Genomic DNA, 16,254 nt, shown 5'->3' with positions numbered 1-16,254 from the left:
GTTATAGAGGATATTACATTTCAATGCCATTTAGGTACATGCTCCCATCTCACACTAACACACAGATGCATTTATTTTGTACTTCCTATATGTATTTCCGGCCAGACATAAGTCTATATTCATATATGGTCGACTATGTCGTAATTGGTATCCATAATCCTGCAAGAGCTACTTTTTGAACTTAACTCCCAATTAACGAAACGGTCACACTCCTCAACTAAAACAGGTACCTTGACACTTACCCGTCTATTGGTATTTAATAAAATCAATGAGGGACGTTTATTACTTAATATGGGGCTTTAATCATCTCTGCTCATTACGATACCCTTATAGTTACAACAGCTCTTCAGATGTCTTCAACCACTTGTAGTTCTGGTTTAATAAGTGGCGAATCATATAAGGTAGAAATATTGGTATAGTACGTATTTATCTAGGCCTCAAATCCTGGGTTCTAGCTTTATCAACCAACTTGTACACCAACTGTGGACAAAGTATTTAACCTTAGACTATACTTAAGCCGCACGTTTGATGTGGAATCTCCTTACTTTTATCTGACAAGACTAGAATATGACCAAAGCTCAAGCTAGGCTCTCGACAGACGCTTAAAGCTCAACATCAATAATAAAAGAATTTAAATACCGACTGTTACTACCGCGAATCTAAACCTTTCAAATTCTTGTTATTAAAAATACTTCGGAAAATTCCTGATGTTTCCTTTCTTTATATAGCTAGCTCATTAAGACCCATGATCCCCTTAGTTAATGAAAACTCGTTTCCTCAAGTGTCACTGTAGAGAACTATTTTGACCCATGGACCCCTTTTTACGAGGGTCGTTTGAAAAGTCCGTGCCAAGTCAGAGAGATAGCACTACTGGCGTGTATCGAGGTTATGTTTAGTTAGTAACATCTCTTGGAAGAACACACACCAAGTTTCAGCCAGATCGGTCTATTTCTTTGTGTTTGGCATTCGTTTGAATCGAGGAAGTCGAGTGATTTTCAAAAAATGGACGAAAAAGAATTTCGTGTGTTGATTAAACACTACTTTATGAAAGGCAAAACACCTCAGGAGACTAAAGAGAAGCTTGATAAACATTATGGTGACTCTGCACCTTCGATTAGAACAGTTTATAAGTGGTTTCAAAATTTTCGGAGTGGCCATATGGGCACAAGTGACGCTGAACGTTCTGGACGCCCTGTTGAGGTTACTACTCCAGAAATCATTGATCAAATCCTTGATATGGTGATGGATGACAGAAGAGTGAAGGTGAGTGAGATTGCTAGTGCTGTGGGCATCTCGAATGAACGGGTACATAATATTTTGCATCAACATTTGGACATGACAAAGCTATCCGCAAGATGGGTGCCGCGATTGCTCACGCTTGACCAAAAACGAAATCGTGTGAAGTGTTGCAAGGAGGGTTTGCAGCTGTTCCAGAAGAATCCACAGGACTTTAAGCGTCGTTTCGTCACTGTGGATGAAACATGGATACATCACTACACTCCTGAGACCAAAGAACAATCTAAACAGTGGGTTACCAAGGGGGAATCTGCGCCAAAAAAAGGCGAAGACCGTTCCTTCGGCCGGAAAGATTATGGCGACTGTCTTTTGGGATTCGCAAGGAATAATCCTCATCGACTATCTGGAAAAGGGTAAAACTATTACAGGTGCATATTATTCATCGTTATTGGACCGTTTGAAAACCGAGCTGCAAGAAAAACGCCCAGGATTGGCCCACAAAAAAGTCCTTTTCCATCACGACAACGCACCAGCTCACACCTCAGCAGTTGTGGTCGCAAAATTAATGGAAATAGGGTTCCAACTCGTTTCACATCCCCCCTATTCTCCAGACTTGGCTCCCTCGGACTACAATTTGTTCCCCAATATGAAGAAATGGCTGGCGGGAAAAAGATTTTATTCAAACGAGGAGGTGATTGCAGAAACGAATGGCTATTTTTCAGACTTAGACAAATCCTATTATTCGGAAGGGATCAACAAACTAGAGCAGCGCTGGACGAAGTGTATAAGCCTAAAAGGAGACTATGTTGAAAAATAAAAAAGGTTTACCCCAAAAAATTAAGTAGTTTTTATTTTTGCACGGACTTTTCAAACGACCCTCGTATAGTCAAAACTTGCCCGTGGACCCCCAAATGAAAAAGCTACATAAATGCATAGTATAAAAATTACAAAAAAAAAAACATTTTGTTGAAGAAGTATTTATTGAAATTATAACTTTTGTTTAAAATAAAATTTAAAAAAATTAATAATTTTGATGAACGTGATGAGATGTTATGAGTGTACATCCGGCTTAATGTTTGTGAGTAGCAACCGCAAATCCCCTCGAGCACTAATTTCTAGACGATTTTTTTTTTTTTATGATGATGTTCATAACGGCTCTGAATCCACGCTCTACCATACAGAAAGACGGGAAAGCAGTCAACAACTTGTGTACAATAACCCATAATGCAGGTTATAAAATTGGAATCTGTTTTTGTAACTAGAATTTGTGGTATCTTTGTTCAAACATTGGTTTAATTTCTTCATTTGTGGATATTTCAATAAGCTGCTCCTTTATTAGTTAGGAAGATTGAAAAAGAGGTTGCACCGACATCTTCTGGTACATGAAATCAGTGAATGGAATGACACCATTTGGTACCTTCTTCTATCCAATATCCTGAAATTTTGTCAAGTAAAATTTACTTATAATAAAAGATTACAAAAAAAATTAAAAAAATACAGAATACGGTTCTTTATAAAACATATCCCTCTGATATTAATACCTCCAAATTAAAAAGAACGTTATATTTTTTTTTACTCATTACACCTCAGATATACTCCCGAAGCAATAGCTTCAACCTAGACGGGTAGACGGAGGCTCAACTCGTTCATTTGTTCTCGATTTTTAAGCGAAAGTAGCTGAAGCTTAAACTACTCAATTATCTGTAACTAGGGGCTCAAAGGCTCTTTGTTGGGTAGAGATATGATAACGTAGTCAAAATATCATTAAAAAATTGAAGTCCGCTACCAGTTGGAGACTTCAAGAACACAAAACCTCACCACGTTGTTTTAGTGATGCTAAAGCTTAACTACCCGTAACGCCATTGCGTTCTTACTGATGTAGAACTTCTTATTCACCCCTAAGTGGGTTGGTGCAATACTCTAATTTCATCGTTAACTAAAGAAAAGTTTAATTAAGGCAATTGCTGCTTTCACAAAAGAAGTCTCACATTTAAATAGGATTAATATTTAATTTAGTTATATCCAATTTTGATTGGCAGAGGGCTATAAGTGAGGCTTAAGATAGTACAGGGTTTACTTTAGTGAATTATGGAAGCTAGAAGTTTGTCGTTTCCATATTCTGTAATGTTTAGACTGGCATTTATGCCAGAGGGTGCTAGCATATCAATTTTCATGACATTCCTCAGAAGATTAATTCTATAAGCGTAATGCATCCAGTCTAATTTAATAGTAGCCGTTAATAAATTTCCAATTGAATACAAAACTAAATTTCCCTAGTTAATTTGCATTAGTAAACGATTTTGTTTGGAACGCTGTATCATTGTACTGTCTTAATTTTAAAATAATAATTTACAGTTTATTTAAACAAAGCTTCCATGTTTATATATAATTAGTATTCTAATATTTTACAATTTTTAATAGCGCTACTTATTTAATTTATTCTATTTAGTTAGTCTCAGAAAATTAACCACTGTTTCCCAACTTTTTACAAATTACAAAATCTAAGATCGAGACTTGGAATACAACTCGCTACGTGCTGTTCCGTAAAGCTCAACTCTAAAATATTTTTCGAAAAAAAAAGAAAACATTAGAACCATTTTTCAGCTCACTTTTGAATCGCGCACTTTACGAATATAAGGAGTTGTTCAGAAGTTCACTCAAACTACATCAAAATATGTGTGACTTCTCAGGCTTTTGCTCTTGAGGACTACGAGGGTCGTTTGAAAAGTCCGTGCAAAGTCAGAGAGATAGCACCACTGGCGCGTATCGAGGTTATGTTTAGTTAGTAGCATCTCTTGGAAGAACACACACCAAGTTTCAGCCAGATCGGTCTATTTCTTTGTGTTTGGCATTCGTTTGAATAGAGGAAGTCGAGTGATTTTCAAAAAATGGACGAAAAAGAATTTCGTGTGTTGATTAAACACTACTTTATGATAGGCAAAACGCCTCAGGAGACTAAAGAGAAGCTTGATAAACATTATGGTGACTCTGCACCTTCGATTAGAACAGTTTATAAGTGGTTTCAAAATTTTCGGAGTGGCCATATGGGCACAAGTGACGCTGAACGTTCTGGACGCCCTGTTAAGGTTACTACTTCAGAAATCATTGATAAAATCCATGATATGGTGATGGATGACAGAAGAGTGAAGGTGCGTGAGATTGCTAGTGCTGTGGGCATCTCGAATGAACGGCTACATAATATTTTGCATCAACATTTGGACATGACAAAGCTATCCGCAAGATGGGTGCCGCAATTGCTCACGCTTGACCAAAAACGAAATCGTGTGAAGTGTTGCAAGGACGGTTTGCAGCTGTTCCAGAAGAATCCGCAGGACTTTAAGCGTCGTTTCGTCACTGTGGATCACCCTCGGACTACTATTTGTTCCCCAATATGAAGAAATGGCTGGCGAGAAAAAGATTTTATTCAAACGAGGTGGTGATTGCAGAAACGAATGGCTATTTTTCAGACTTGGACAAATCCTATTATTCGGAAGGGATCAACAAACTAGAGCAGCGTTGGACGAAGTGTATAAGCCTAAAAGGAGACTATGTTGAAAAATAAAAAAGGTTTACCCCAAAAAATTAAGTAGTTTTTATTTTTGCACGGACTTTTCAAACGACCCTCGTATTAACTATAATCTTGGGTTTCTTTGCAAGTTTTCGGACAAGCAAGGCAGTTTGTATTGAGATTATATTCAGTGAAAAAATCTAAACAAATTTTTTCAAATACAAACAAAATTTTAAAAGATTAAATTTAGATTCTTGGGTCTACGGTGTAATTGTGTAATTGCTCTTCTTCGTACAAAATAGTTTCATGGTTTTGCTTGTTGGGTAAACAAAAATGTCCAAGATCAGATAAATGTCTTTTATCTTTGAATCTCAATACCTGCTAATTGCATCAAAACTTCAGCCTAAAGCTAGTTTGTTTGTTTTTTTATTTGGTTTTCTACGACTGAATTCTGAATGCCTATTTTGAATTTCCAGCTTTTCGTCCTCATTCTGCTGACCTTAAATTGGTATTCAAAAGTGTTCCTTAGAAATTTTACTTCATCAAGGCTCAGCTACTGGTTCTAATTAAAATTTGATTATCATTCGAATTGTAATATTTAGAAGATATATGTAGCATTGTCCAATGTACTCACAGATTAATGGAGCTGTATTTATCTTTTAGTTCCATTTGTACGTCAGCACATACCTCAGTCTCCGACCCCCAATACAATCCTCTAAACTTCAGTCTCTCTCTCTCAGTAACTAAATGTCGCACAACTAAAACATTTACATTATGTGTGTCTCATCTTGCTCAATACATATCAATATACCAACATATCACTGTAATCAAATTTAAGTTAATTAACTTTACAAACGGTTAGAATATAGCTCTAGCTGGCTGTGTAGCACCCACATCTGATACAAAACAACTTTCTCAATTGCTTTAAAATCATTAATTGAAACCTTATACACGGCAATAATGTGTATGTACGCTTTTAACTCATTACATTGTTAACAAATAATTTGGTTAATTATGTAAATACCAAACGAAACTTTCCTACACAATTATTACTTATGCAGAGTTTGCAGTTTACCTCTCGCCTTCAGTCTAATTAACAAGCCACAACTTATAATAATATAAGAACGAGATTTTAATTTAATTTTCATGAATAAAACTGCGCATTGATTATGTCGTTATAATTGATCAAATATTATACTCTTTTACATTCAAAAGGTATTGCTATATTGAGACAGATGTTTGCTTTTTTTTTAATAAGGGCAATATTGCAATCGTGCCAAATATTCGAGACTAAGTTCGCGAAGGAGGTCTTCGTTTCAGTTCTCCTGAGTCTCGTTAAATGTGTATGACATACTTGTATCGTTGGTTTCTCTCGCAAACTAACTCTCTTTATTCCTTTCCCCTTCTCTTACTGTATGTGTCTAGAGTGTGATTGGTTAGTATAACTCAAAATGAAAAAGGAAATTCAAATTTGATTCCAGGTTTAGATGTGTTCACCGGATCCGTCAATAAATTTTCCGACAAAAACTAACAGCTGAAATTTCCACATTTTTTATAAATAGTTTTTTCAAATTTTTCAGAGTTTTCCTTAAAAATGTCTTGTACAATTTCCTTGAAAATTGTCACAAATTGCATATTTGTAGTTCTACAATTTTTATTTGACTTATTTTTCCTCAAACAAAATTTATTAAGTGCATTTTTGGGAGGAGCATAGTGTTTGTACCTTTTTTTAAGGCGCTGTTAAAGCTCCGGAATGTTAAATCTGCAGTCATTGGCGCCCGGAGCTTTTTTCACTGCGCTGTCGAATTCTTGACAGTGTTCTCTCGTTACAGACAACTCTGTCTGACACTAGGGAGTGAGCTGTAAGTAGCTCCTAGAAAGAGAAGGTTGGATTTTCTTTCAGGTTCCATTTCGATGAAGTTTATAGACTTTATCACCTAATTAATGTTAATAAGGATTAAACTTAATTAAGGATTGTTAATAAAGGATTATTGATAATAAAGGATTAAATTAAATAAGGAATAAAATTTTAAACCTTGAAATATGCCGATGACATGGTAATTCTAAGGGAAAGTGTAGAGGATCTTAGTTGCTTCTTGAGACCGTAGCCGAATCTGGAAGATTGGCCGGTCTGGACATCAATATAACGAAAACCAAAGTCGTCATCTTCAGCAAGCTTGACCATGGTTCCGCGATTCTCCAACTTGGTAGCAGGATTATTGAGCGAGTTAATTCGTTCAGGAAGTACATATCTTGGATGCATTCTGTCTGAGGATTTAGATCCGGATAAACAAATTAAGTGTAGAATAGAAGCTGCTCGGAATGCTTTCAATAAATTGGGATATTGCTTTTGCGACGACAGTATTAGTTTCAAATTGAAGTTATGGTCAGATGCTATGACTAGACTGTTCTTTTGTATTGAGCTGAGGCTTGGACTCTCAAGATAAACACAATGAAAGACCGAGGGCTACATTGACGCATCTTGAGGATCTCTTGGGTCGACAGTTTATCCAACTGCGAAGTTCTTGCAAACACCCAACGGGAACTGTTAACCACCATCTAAAAGCAGGATGGTCGAATATCTAGGCCATATATTGGAAGGATGAAAAGTATAGTCTTCTGCAGTTGACCATGAAGGGATGAATTGAGGTGACGTCGCGGTGTGGGGAGGAAGCAGCTTACCTGGCTGAGAAACGTCAGGGATTGGACCGGCATTCGGAATGCGGGAGAGCTCTATCGCGTGGCGGAGAATAGGGAGGCGTTTTCAAAAATATAACTTTTTATGTAAACATGTATTAATTAATATTTGTTTAGTACAAATTGTAGGTGTAACACTGCTCGTTTGGTTTTTTGATCATTACTGCAGTTAAAAAATCAAATTTTATAAACTTCTAATCTTAAAAACAAATAAAAGTCTCTTTACGAAGTAATAAACAGAAATAGTGCAGGTATAATAATCAGCGCAGTTGTGAAAAACATGCTGGGCATTTAGAAAATCGTTTCTAACCAATTTGATGTGTCCAAAGACATAGGACAATTGAGTAGAGTGCACAAAAAATAGAAGACCACTTTCATTTTTTTTTTGCTATTTATAGTCTTTTTGAGACATTGGCTATGGAAGTAAGCGTAAAAGCCTTTACAGTAGCACTAAATACGCTTTTTGTGTAAAGTGAGAAATGAGAAAAAAAGAGCAAAAATCAATGCTAAAAACCATCTTCCTGGGAACTTATTGTTTAACATTCTCTTGCTCTTTGATTCAGAAAGTATTGCGATTATGTCAGTGAATGGAATTGGCTGCTGTACATTTTTAAATCCATTTCGCTACCCACTTTTACTTTGTTACAATTTTATCATCTTTTTCTCCAAGTAGGAACAGGTATTGATTACAATTGACCATTGTTTCCCCATACTCCTCTGGGAAAAACCCTAAACTCTTTCGTAATCCAACCAGGTTTTTTTACGCAATTCTACTGCGAAAAACGAACATGCTGGAAAATCTTCAATATTGAAAAACTACGGCAATGGTTTGAATAGTAATATTGAGAAAGACCTCAATAAAACGCAAAAAGAGGAAGAAGAATAGTGATGTTTTCAAGTTATTTTGAAAAGCTTGGAAACCCTAATTTTTCTAATATTTTTTTTGAAAAGTGATTTAGAAACTAATAGAAATAACATTTTCAATGAGCATGCTGGTTTTCTTCCAGGAAATTAATGAATACTTCAAAATAAATAAATTAGTCTTAAATAATATTTTACAAATCCTTGAAACTGAAGTTTGGGCAACAAATTCAATATTAAAGAATGAATTTCGTGACTTATTTGTATTGATGAAAAAATAAAGCAATGGATTTTTTGTTTTTCTTTAGTTAAAAAAAAATGCTTCATTCATTATCACGAAATATTTAAACATTTGTTTATAATAGCTTAGTTATTATGTCGTAAAAAGTTTTTAAGTCATTGAAGGTAATAAAGATATAAATGATTACCCTTTTTTTTCTACTGAGGCCGCTCTCCGTTTCTAAAGCATCGACCCACTCGAATTAATAATTATTGTCGTGTTGCCGCAGTGCGTTCAACCGTGCTCAACCCACTACAGTATAGCACCTTTATGTTTATTTCAGTTGGTTGAATATTATTTCCAAATTATTAGTAAATTATAGCAAAGAACGCAGAAAGATTTATATATTTCTACTGAATTGTTCATTGTTTTGGGTGACTGATACATTAATCGAAATGGAAGAAAGAATATTACCAATTTCAGTTATTTTTACGGTTTTTGTCAAGCTTTCATCCTAGGAACTAAGCCATCTTCGGGGCTTATACTAATGCAATTACTTACTGTACGGTGCTACAACTCGCGACGAGTACTGGCCTTCCTGAAGAGCATCCGCCATCCTGCTCTATCCTGTGCGGCTGCTTTCCAGTTGGAAATTCCCAAATATCTTGCGTCAGCCACCACTCCATCAGCCTCGGCCTTCCAGCCCTTCTTGTTCGGTGAACAGTCTCTTCTAACACCTTCCTTGGGATCTCAGATGCTTCTATCCTAGCTAGGTAGCCTGCCCAGCTCAGCCTGCCTGTCTTAACAACTTTAAGAATATCCGCTTCGGATATACAACTTGTACAGCTCCCTATTCTTTCGTATTCTCCAGACTTCTCCCTCTTTTACTAGGCCAAAAATTCTCCGAAGGATCTTCCACTCGAAAATGAGCAGTTCCTTCTCATCTGTCTTACTTAAGGTCCAAGTCTGGGAAGCATATATAAGTACCGGGCGGATAAGGGTTTTGTACGGAGTGCATTTGGATTGCCTAGAAAGCAGGCTACTTATCACGTACTTCAGCAATCCAAAATAACACCTGTTAGCTGCCGCGATTCTTCTTTAAATTTCCGCGGATGTATCGTTCAGCTAGTTTATCTGAGATCCAAGGTAAGTGAATTCATTCACCTTTTCAAATGTGTTAGGGCCTATAGAGGACGTTTCGGCCCTGCAGACCTCCTCCTTCACCAGTGGACATATACTTGGTCTTCGCCACATTGATTGTAAGACCCATATTCTAATGCAATTACTATATAATATTTTTTTACATTGTTATACTTAAGATTGGTGGGTCTTCAGTCCTGTTCTATTTCTGTACTCCAGTAAATACTATGTGAAAGGATGTAAAAACTGAGAAGGTACATTTCCTGCAGTTCCCTTAATAAGTTATGAAGTGTTTTCCTAAACCTTTACCTTAATACTAATAATAACACGACCGGTCGCAGCATATTTTCTTCAAGCCTAATACAGCTTCGGTGGTTAGCCACCCCTTTTTTTGCCAAGTATTCTGTATCGAATTTACAATTTTTTTGTTTTGCTTTTCTTAACTACCTTCACCACAACCTTTCTCATTCAAACTACCCCCCACTTACAGCGCACAGTAGAGCTCCCTTTAGAATATTCTCTTGTATTTTGAATTCATAAAGGGTTTTATAAAGAAGAAGGAGGGTTCAGCAGCCCTTGACTGTATTCTTGTGGAAGTGGATTAAGTTGCGGTAGAGTGTCGGGCACAGCCAGCTTACTTTACTAGTGCTTCCGTCTTGGAATACTAATAGATATTTATGAATACATTTAGTACAGTATTACATCTATCTGCAGTCTGAGTGAACATAATAATGCATTAAATACAATGGTGCCATCCATTGTTAATGCTCTGCAGTATCATAGCCACACACACACACACACATATATATAGTGTATTTTACATTCAAATTGTATGATATCTAGAAATTATTGCTGCATATACTAACAGCTCTTTCTATTCATTTTTTTATTCTTGCAATTATACATTTTTTTGTATTGAAGCATACATTCTATGGCGCAATAGTTCTAAAAAGACACGAGTTTTGACCACCAGCTTTGCCAGTCACTTCTCTCTTTTTAAACTCTTTATTTTATTCTTATCGTCTGATACTCTCTGAGTCTTAGGTAACATCCAAATTTTAGTCGAATTTTCCTAAAATATAACTTCTCTACAGAAACATGATGATGTGGCGATAATACTACAAAGTAAAAAATACAGAACCGAACTCGTCTGGTTCAATGCTCTGGTTAAATGATCTAATACCCATTAGCCTCTGAAGCTGGCCCGTAAATACGTTGGCATTATATTTAATAAAATTGAATGAGATCAGTATTATAAAGTTAAATGGCTATTCGCCGAGGCTGACTGCTGAATTAATCCGTCAAGGCCGTGGGGCTATAAGGATGATTGTAGGCCTATTAACTGGCCGCTACAGGTTGAGAAAACATATGCATTGCATGGGCCTGGCAGATGATAGCCTTTGTAGGTTCTGTTAGGAAGAGGAGGAGGAAACGGCACTGCACGTGTTGTGTCAGTGTGAGGGGCTTGTCTGGCTAAGGATGTCACTCCTCGAGGAGAAAACCAAGGCCTGAGAGCTTTACCCAAGAGTCACTCTCCAGAATTAAGAGTCTGAATAAACGGACGGGTCTGGAGGGCGAGCTCTAAAGTCGAGGAGCCACAATAGATCCAAGGGGGTCGCAGTGGCCTAGGCCTTTAATCTATTCTATAAGTTTAAATCATTACCCTTAATAAAAAAAACATTATTTTTATACATATTAATTTCACCTCTTAATGTCTGAAGTATAGTTTAAAATGTTGAATTAGTGAATCCCTAGTTCTGCGTTATATAAAGTATATTTACATACCGTGTTTGCTTGTCAACTCACATGTAATTAATATTACATATAATGTTCACTTACGGTTACTTAATTATGCCGTATTTATTGTACCCATATTATTCATTAAACATATTAGTAATGCTAATATGAATATAGGTATATATTTGTGCAAAATATATTTGTTCAATATTTCAGATATATAAACATGTACATGTACTATTTTATGTTACAGAGAGACGTACTAAACTTAGAGCCAAGCAATGTGGCCAATTGTGTGTCGAAGGGAAAATCTGAGGTAAATATTTTATTTACTTTGCCTTAGTTTTATTTATATAAGTTCTTGATGTTCTCTAAAAATCAATCAATAATATTTATCGGTTTTATTTTGAAGATTAAGTATTTGTTACAAAAGTTTTCAAAAAAAATTGGTGATAAAAAAAGTTGAATGTAATAATACAACGATTTAATATTCAGTAGCTCAGTTTAATAGTTTCTTTAATCCCAGTTGGTCGACTACTGCTGCTGAGAGCTTAATTAATACAATTTTGAATTAAAAAGACACCTTAGTTTTGCAGGTGTAGGGATACCTACTTACTACACTTTGGTTTACCATCATGTTGCTTGTGGGTAATTATAGGTGATATTGATAAATATTTTTCTGAAAATACTTCAGGAAATTAATAGATAACTAATATTATAATAGTAGCATCTAATCATTCTACATCAAAATATGCTACCACATCAATTAAGGAAACAAATTTAAATTAAATAACCTTCTAGCCAGACCACATGACAAACGCTCAAAACTCTCACTACAGAACAAACGACAATTCTATACACAGCTCTTCTCACACCAATATGGGACTTACGGACTCGAACTTTATGGAACAGCTAAAAAATCAAACATCAATAGACTGCAAATACTCCAATCCAAAATACTCCGCTGCATAGTAGACGGTCCATTCTATGTTAGCGTTCCACACAATCCATACAGATCTCCAAATTCCATTCATCTCCGAACTTGCCAAAATCCGATATAACAATTTTCATCAAAAACTCTCATTTCATCTCAACCCTTTAGCTGCAAACTTGTCTACAACTACGCTATCCTCCAATCCTCGAAGACGGCTGAGGCGCCGTTGGCCCCGTGACCAACTGGGTGGGCTAATGGCGGCCATCACTGGATGACCGACATTCACGTCTGCCACGTTATCTCTATGTACATTCATCACATTTACTTATTGTACCCTGTAGGTACAGGTGTAAATTTCTTTAAAAGGATATTGAAAAAAAAAAATTTAAATAATAATTAATACTAAAATAATCAGATGTAATCGAAATCAAATTAAAAATTTTAATTTCTAAATTTTTATAGTTCTAAAGCTCAAGATAGTCCATTATTTTAAATTCAACCTTCAGAGGGTCTTTTTTCGACAACATTTAGTTTGAAAAAGATTGCAGAAAGAGTACAGAACAGTTGAGGGCAGAGTTAAAAAAAGTAAAGCTCCCTCACTTGTACAATCAATAACAATTATATGAAAATTCGGGTTAATCAATTCATTCAAATGAATCTTTAGCGCAACATTTCTCTCTGGCCACCAATCGATAGCAGACAATAACCCCAGTCTAATACCTCTACGAAGTCATCACCTCGTTATTCTAATGACTTTCAGTCATTTAAAAGAACTCCATCCCCAAACGATCCAAAGCTCTACTGCTTTGTCCTCCAACTTTACTTTTAAGTTACTTTTCAATTCACTTTAATTGGGCTAGTTGCCTTCTAACGTGCTTTTAAAACATTTCAGTCCAAATTTCGCTCATTGTCCAACTTCTTTTTGTTCTTCCGTTACCTCGTCTCCTAATTGTTATTTCGAAAGAAAGTGTTACTCTAGCATTGATTACTACTTATTTTATAAATATAAGTCCAAGTTAAATAGTGTTGCCAACTTAATATTTACTCATTTTGGAAGAAAAGTTTAGTTGCTAATTGAATAGATTTATTTACCCACATGAATCTCAAACAAATGGATCATATTTAGGTTGTTCTGAGATTGCACCTTTTTGACACCAGAACCAGATTATTGGGAAGGCAAATTATTGTTATCATCTGCAGGCTCCTATTTATTGTCCAATTGAATTTGCTGCAAACGGTTGTTGTCGTTATTATGTAAATTAAAAGATACGAATCCCTGTTCAATTTCAATCTCTTTCGCAACAATAAGGTAATGTAATAAATGATGTAATGATTCTGGGGAATATTTTGCAGTAAATACAAAATTTAGGAAATTCACTAATAACATCATTGTTTAAGCTGGGATTACAGTGTAACAGATTAGGATTTTTATTAATATTTATTGCTGTTAAATATCAAATTTGTCAGAATATCTAGTTATAAAATGTTATGAAAGCCCTGGCCAAATAATGTTATAGCTTTGCGTTTCTCCGATAAACCTGTTATTGAAAGAAACAATTATTTATAAATAAATGTTGAACAGATAATTAACAATATTTTTTCACTCAAAATTCTATTCAGATAAAAATAAATAAGAATAAAAAAAATGGATTTCGAACCAGTCAACGATGTTTTATGCATAACTCGGAATCAATGTTCTACAATTAGGTAGTCTTTTTATTTCTTTGTATGTACAGACTTACTAGGCAATACTAAGCATAAAATATACAAACCCAGTAAAGAGCATTCGTGGCTGTTGTAACACGAAAAGTAAACCCAGTTCTTTACCCCCCAGTCCAATACATAATACATGTAAGAAGAGTCCAGTGTACTTTATACACTGATTATTAGTTTGGAAATAATGAAATACAGGAAAACCAGAATTATGTAAGTGGCCTCAATTTTTTTTACCTCCCTCCAAAAGATTGTACAAAGTAAAGTTTGTTTTTTTTGAATATTAATCAAACGTGAATTGTGCGGTTAAGGGTTGTTTTTAGAAGTCAGGCTAGGTTATTCTGGCCTTACTAAAGTTCTGTTTTTGATCAATGGATTGTTCAATAAATAATTTACTACTTTTTTCATACTTTTGAACTAATGGTTCAACTTAGCTCAATCAATTGTCCGATCTACTGACTTAGAAATATATATTTTAAACGAAAGTTAAGCATAATTATTCGCAACTTTTCAAATCTTAGTTAATAAGTTTTTTGGGGGTAGTTATACTATTCGGCATGCAAATTGGCCAGGACGGCAGATTGGTGAAATTAATTTTTATTGTTTTTCAATTAACCTGCACTGCTCTCTCTCGTTAGGAATTGGCTTTGAAACTGCAGTACCCTATTGACGGAACTACTTACCCAGACTCTTCAGGGTAGTTTGAGGAGATGTGGGTGCGAAAATTAGGGAATGCTCCCTGGAGCAACTCAAATCCTAAGCTCAACTATCATCTCCAAAATTTATGAAGAAAACTCTCCCAATGAGGATTCTAGATTGGGGGTATATTTCCCTCTTTAACCTCTGGTAACTACCCAGGCTTTCTGCGTAACATGAGGTCCACCTTCGCTTCATAGTTATTAAAGATGATTTCCTCATATCAAAGAGGAATTAAGCTCTCCATGGTAACCCATGCATTGTTCCAGATTTCAGAAAATTGGCTTAAAATTAAAGGGTAACCACTCACAATCTCTAGAGAAATCCCAGGGCTCAGGAAGTCGTCAGCCTTTCACTGGCGCCAGGATCGTGTACTGATGCTTTGGCCAGGAAATAAACCTAAGATTTAAACTAGCATGCGAACTCATCAGCTCCGTTAAGTACGACTTCATTTATTTTAAAGAATTGAAAGTCTCAAAAATTATGAAGAATGTGGTTTATAAAATAATAATATTTTATTTTCTAAACTGAATTTTAAATGGAAAATATGCTTTGGAGTCTTCAGGGTCTTTTAAAGAACGTTTGCTCACTAATTAGAGTTCGAAGTAGCCGCGTCAAAAACACGACGATTTGAGCCAATCAAAACGAGTGTATTGAAGGAAAATAGCTTTGTTGGTAGGGCCACACTGCCTAGAATAGTCGAGACAGCAAGAGTGGCGGAGTGAAGTAAAATTTGCGGCTAAAAGAACGAGAATGAGATCAAGGTAGAAGAGGACTTGATGGTCGGCGAGGAACTTGCAGTAGTAGATAGTTTCAAGTTTGGAAGAGACCCCAATGTAGTTTTTTGTTCACTTTTTAGTGTGGCTATATGGTTGGTTGAAGTATTCCAAACTACTGATTAGTTAGGTAAACATGAATAGTTAATTTAAAGAAATGTAATTAGGAAATAAAGACTTTAGATTACAGAATTTAAGTCAGGAACACTTAAAAATAACTAATTATGTGAATAGAATAACGCAAACTATTTAAAAATACAAATATATAGAATTAAATAAAAGTTATAAACGGCTAGACAAACAGTCTTAGGTTCTGCTTGGTTAGCGGTAGAATTTAGACTCTCTGGTCTGCTGGATTAATTGTCTTCATCATCTCCTGTGAGATACTGAGTTGTGGATTCTCTCTGTACTATTTTGGCCTCAGTAACTTCCCAAACCTTTAAAACTCCTCTAACTTGTGTTTTGATAATTTTTAAATTATTTTCAATTTTCTGTTTTCAATCAGGATTTTGACCGATTTTTCTGCCATTAAATTATAAATGATTTTCAATTTATGATTTATAAATAAGTCTAAAAATAAATCTAATTGTGTAATTAGAATCTCTTGAAAGCTTCTTAATTTCTATTTCAGCAAACGATCTATAAAAAAGTGTTACAGAATCGGAAAGTAAAGTCTAAATTAAAATTGTACCCCTTTCCTTCTTAACTAAAAAAGAGATTTATTAAGTAGTAACAT

The 16,254-nt window shown here is 35.3% G+C and overlaps 1 protein-coding gene across 3 annotated transcripts in view; it reads left to right on the top strand.

Moving 5' to 3' along the window:
• Sema2a (Semaphorin 2a) overlaps window positions 1-16,254 on the top strand; it is a 658,355-nt gene that overhangs the window by 494,238 nt on the left and 147,863 nt on the right. For all 3 annotated transcript variants that reach the window (XM_074122059.1, XM_074122061.1, XM_074122060.1), the window contains exon 4: window positions 11,653-11,715. In XM_074122059.1, the coding sequence (XP_073978160.1) occupies window positions 11,653-11,715 (63 nt within the window). The remainder of the gene's footprint in view (window positions 1-11,652; window positions 11,716-16,254) is intronic.

This window comes from Rhodnius prolixus, unplaced genomic scaffold, assembly GCF_049639745.1.
Source record: "Rhodnius prolixus isolate KJV_2025 unplaced genomic scaffold, Rpr scaffold_8, whole genome shotgun sequence".
In the NCBI taxonomy this organism is placed as follows: Eukaryota; Metazoa; Arthropoda; class Insecta; order Hemiptera; family Reduviidae; genus Rhodnius; species Rhodnius prolixus.
The sequence above is the reverse complement of the archived record's forward strand: the minus strand, read 5'-3'. Positions and strand labels throughout refer to the sequence as shown.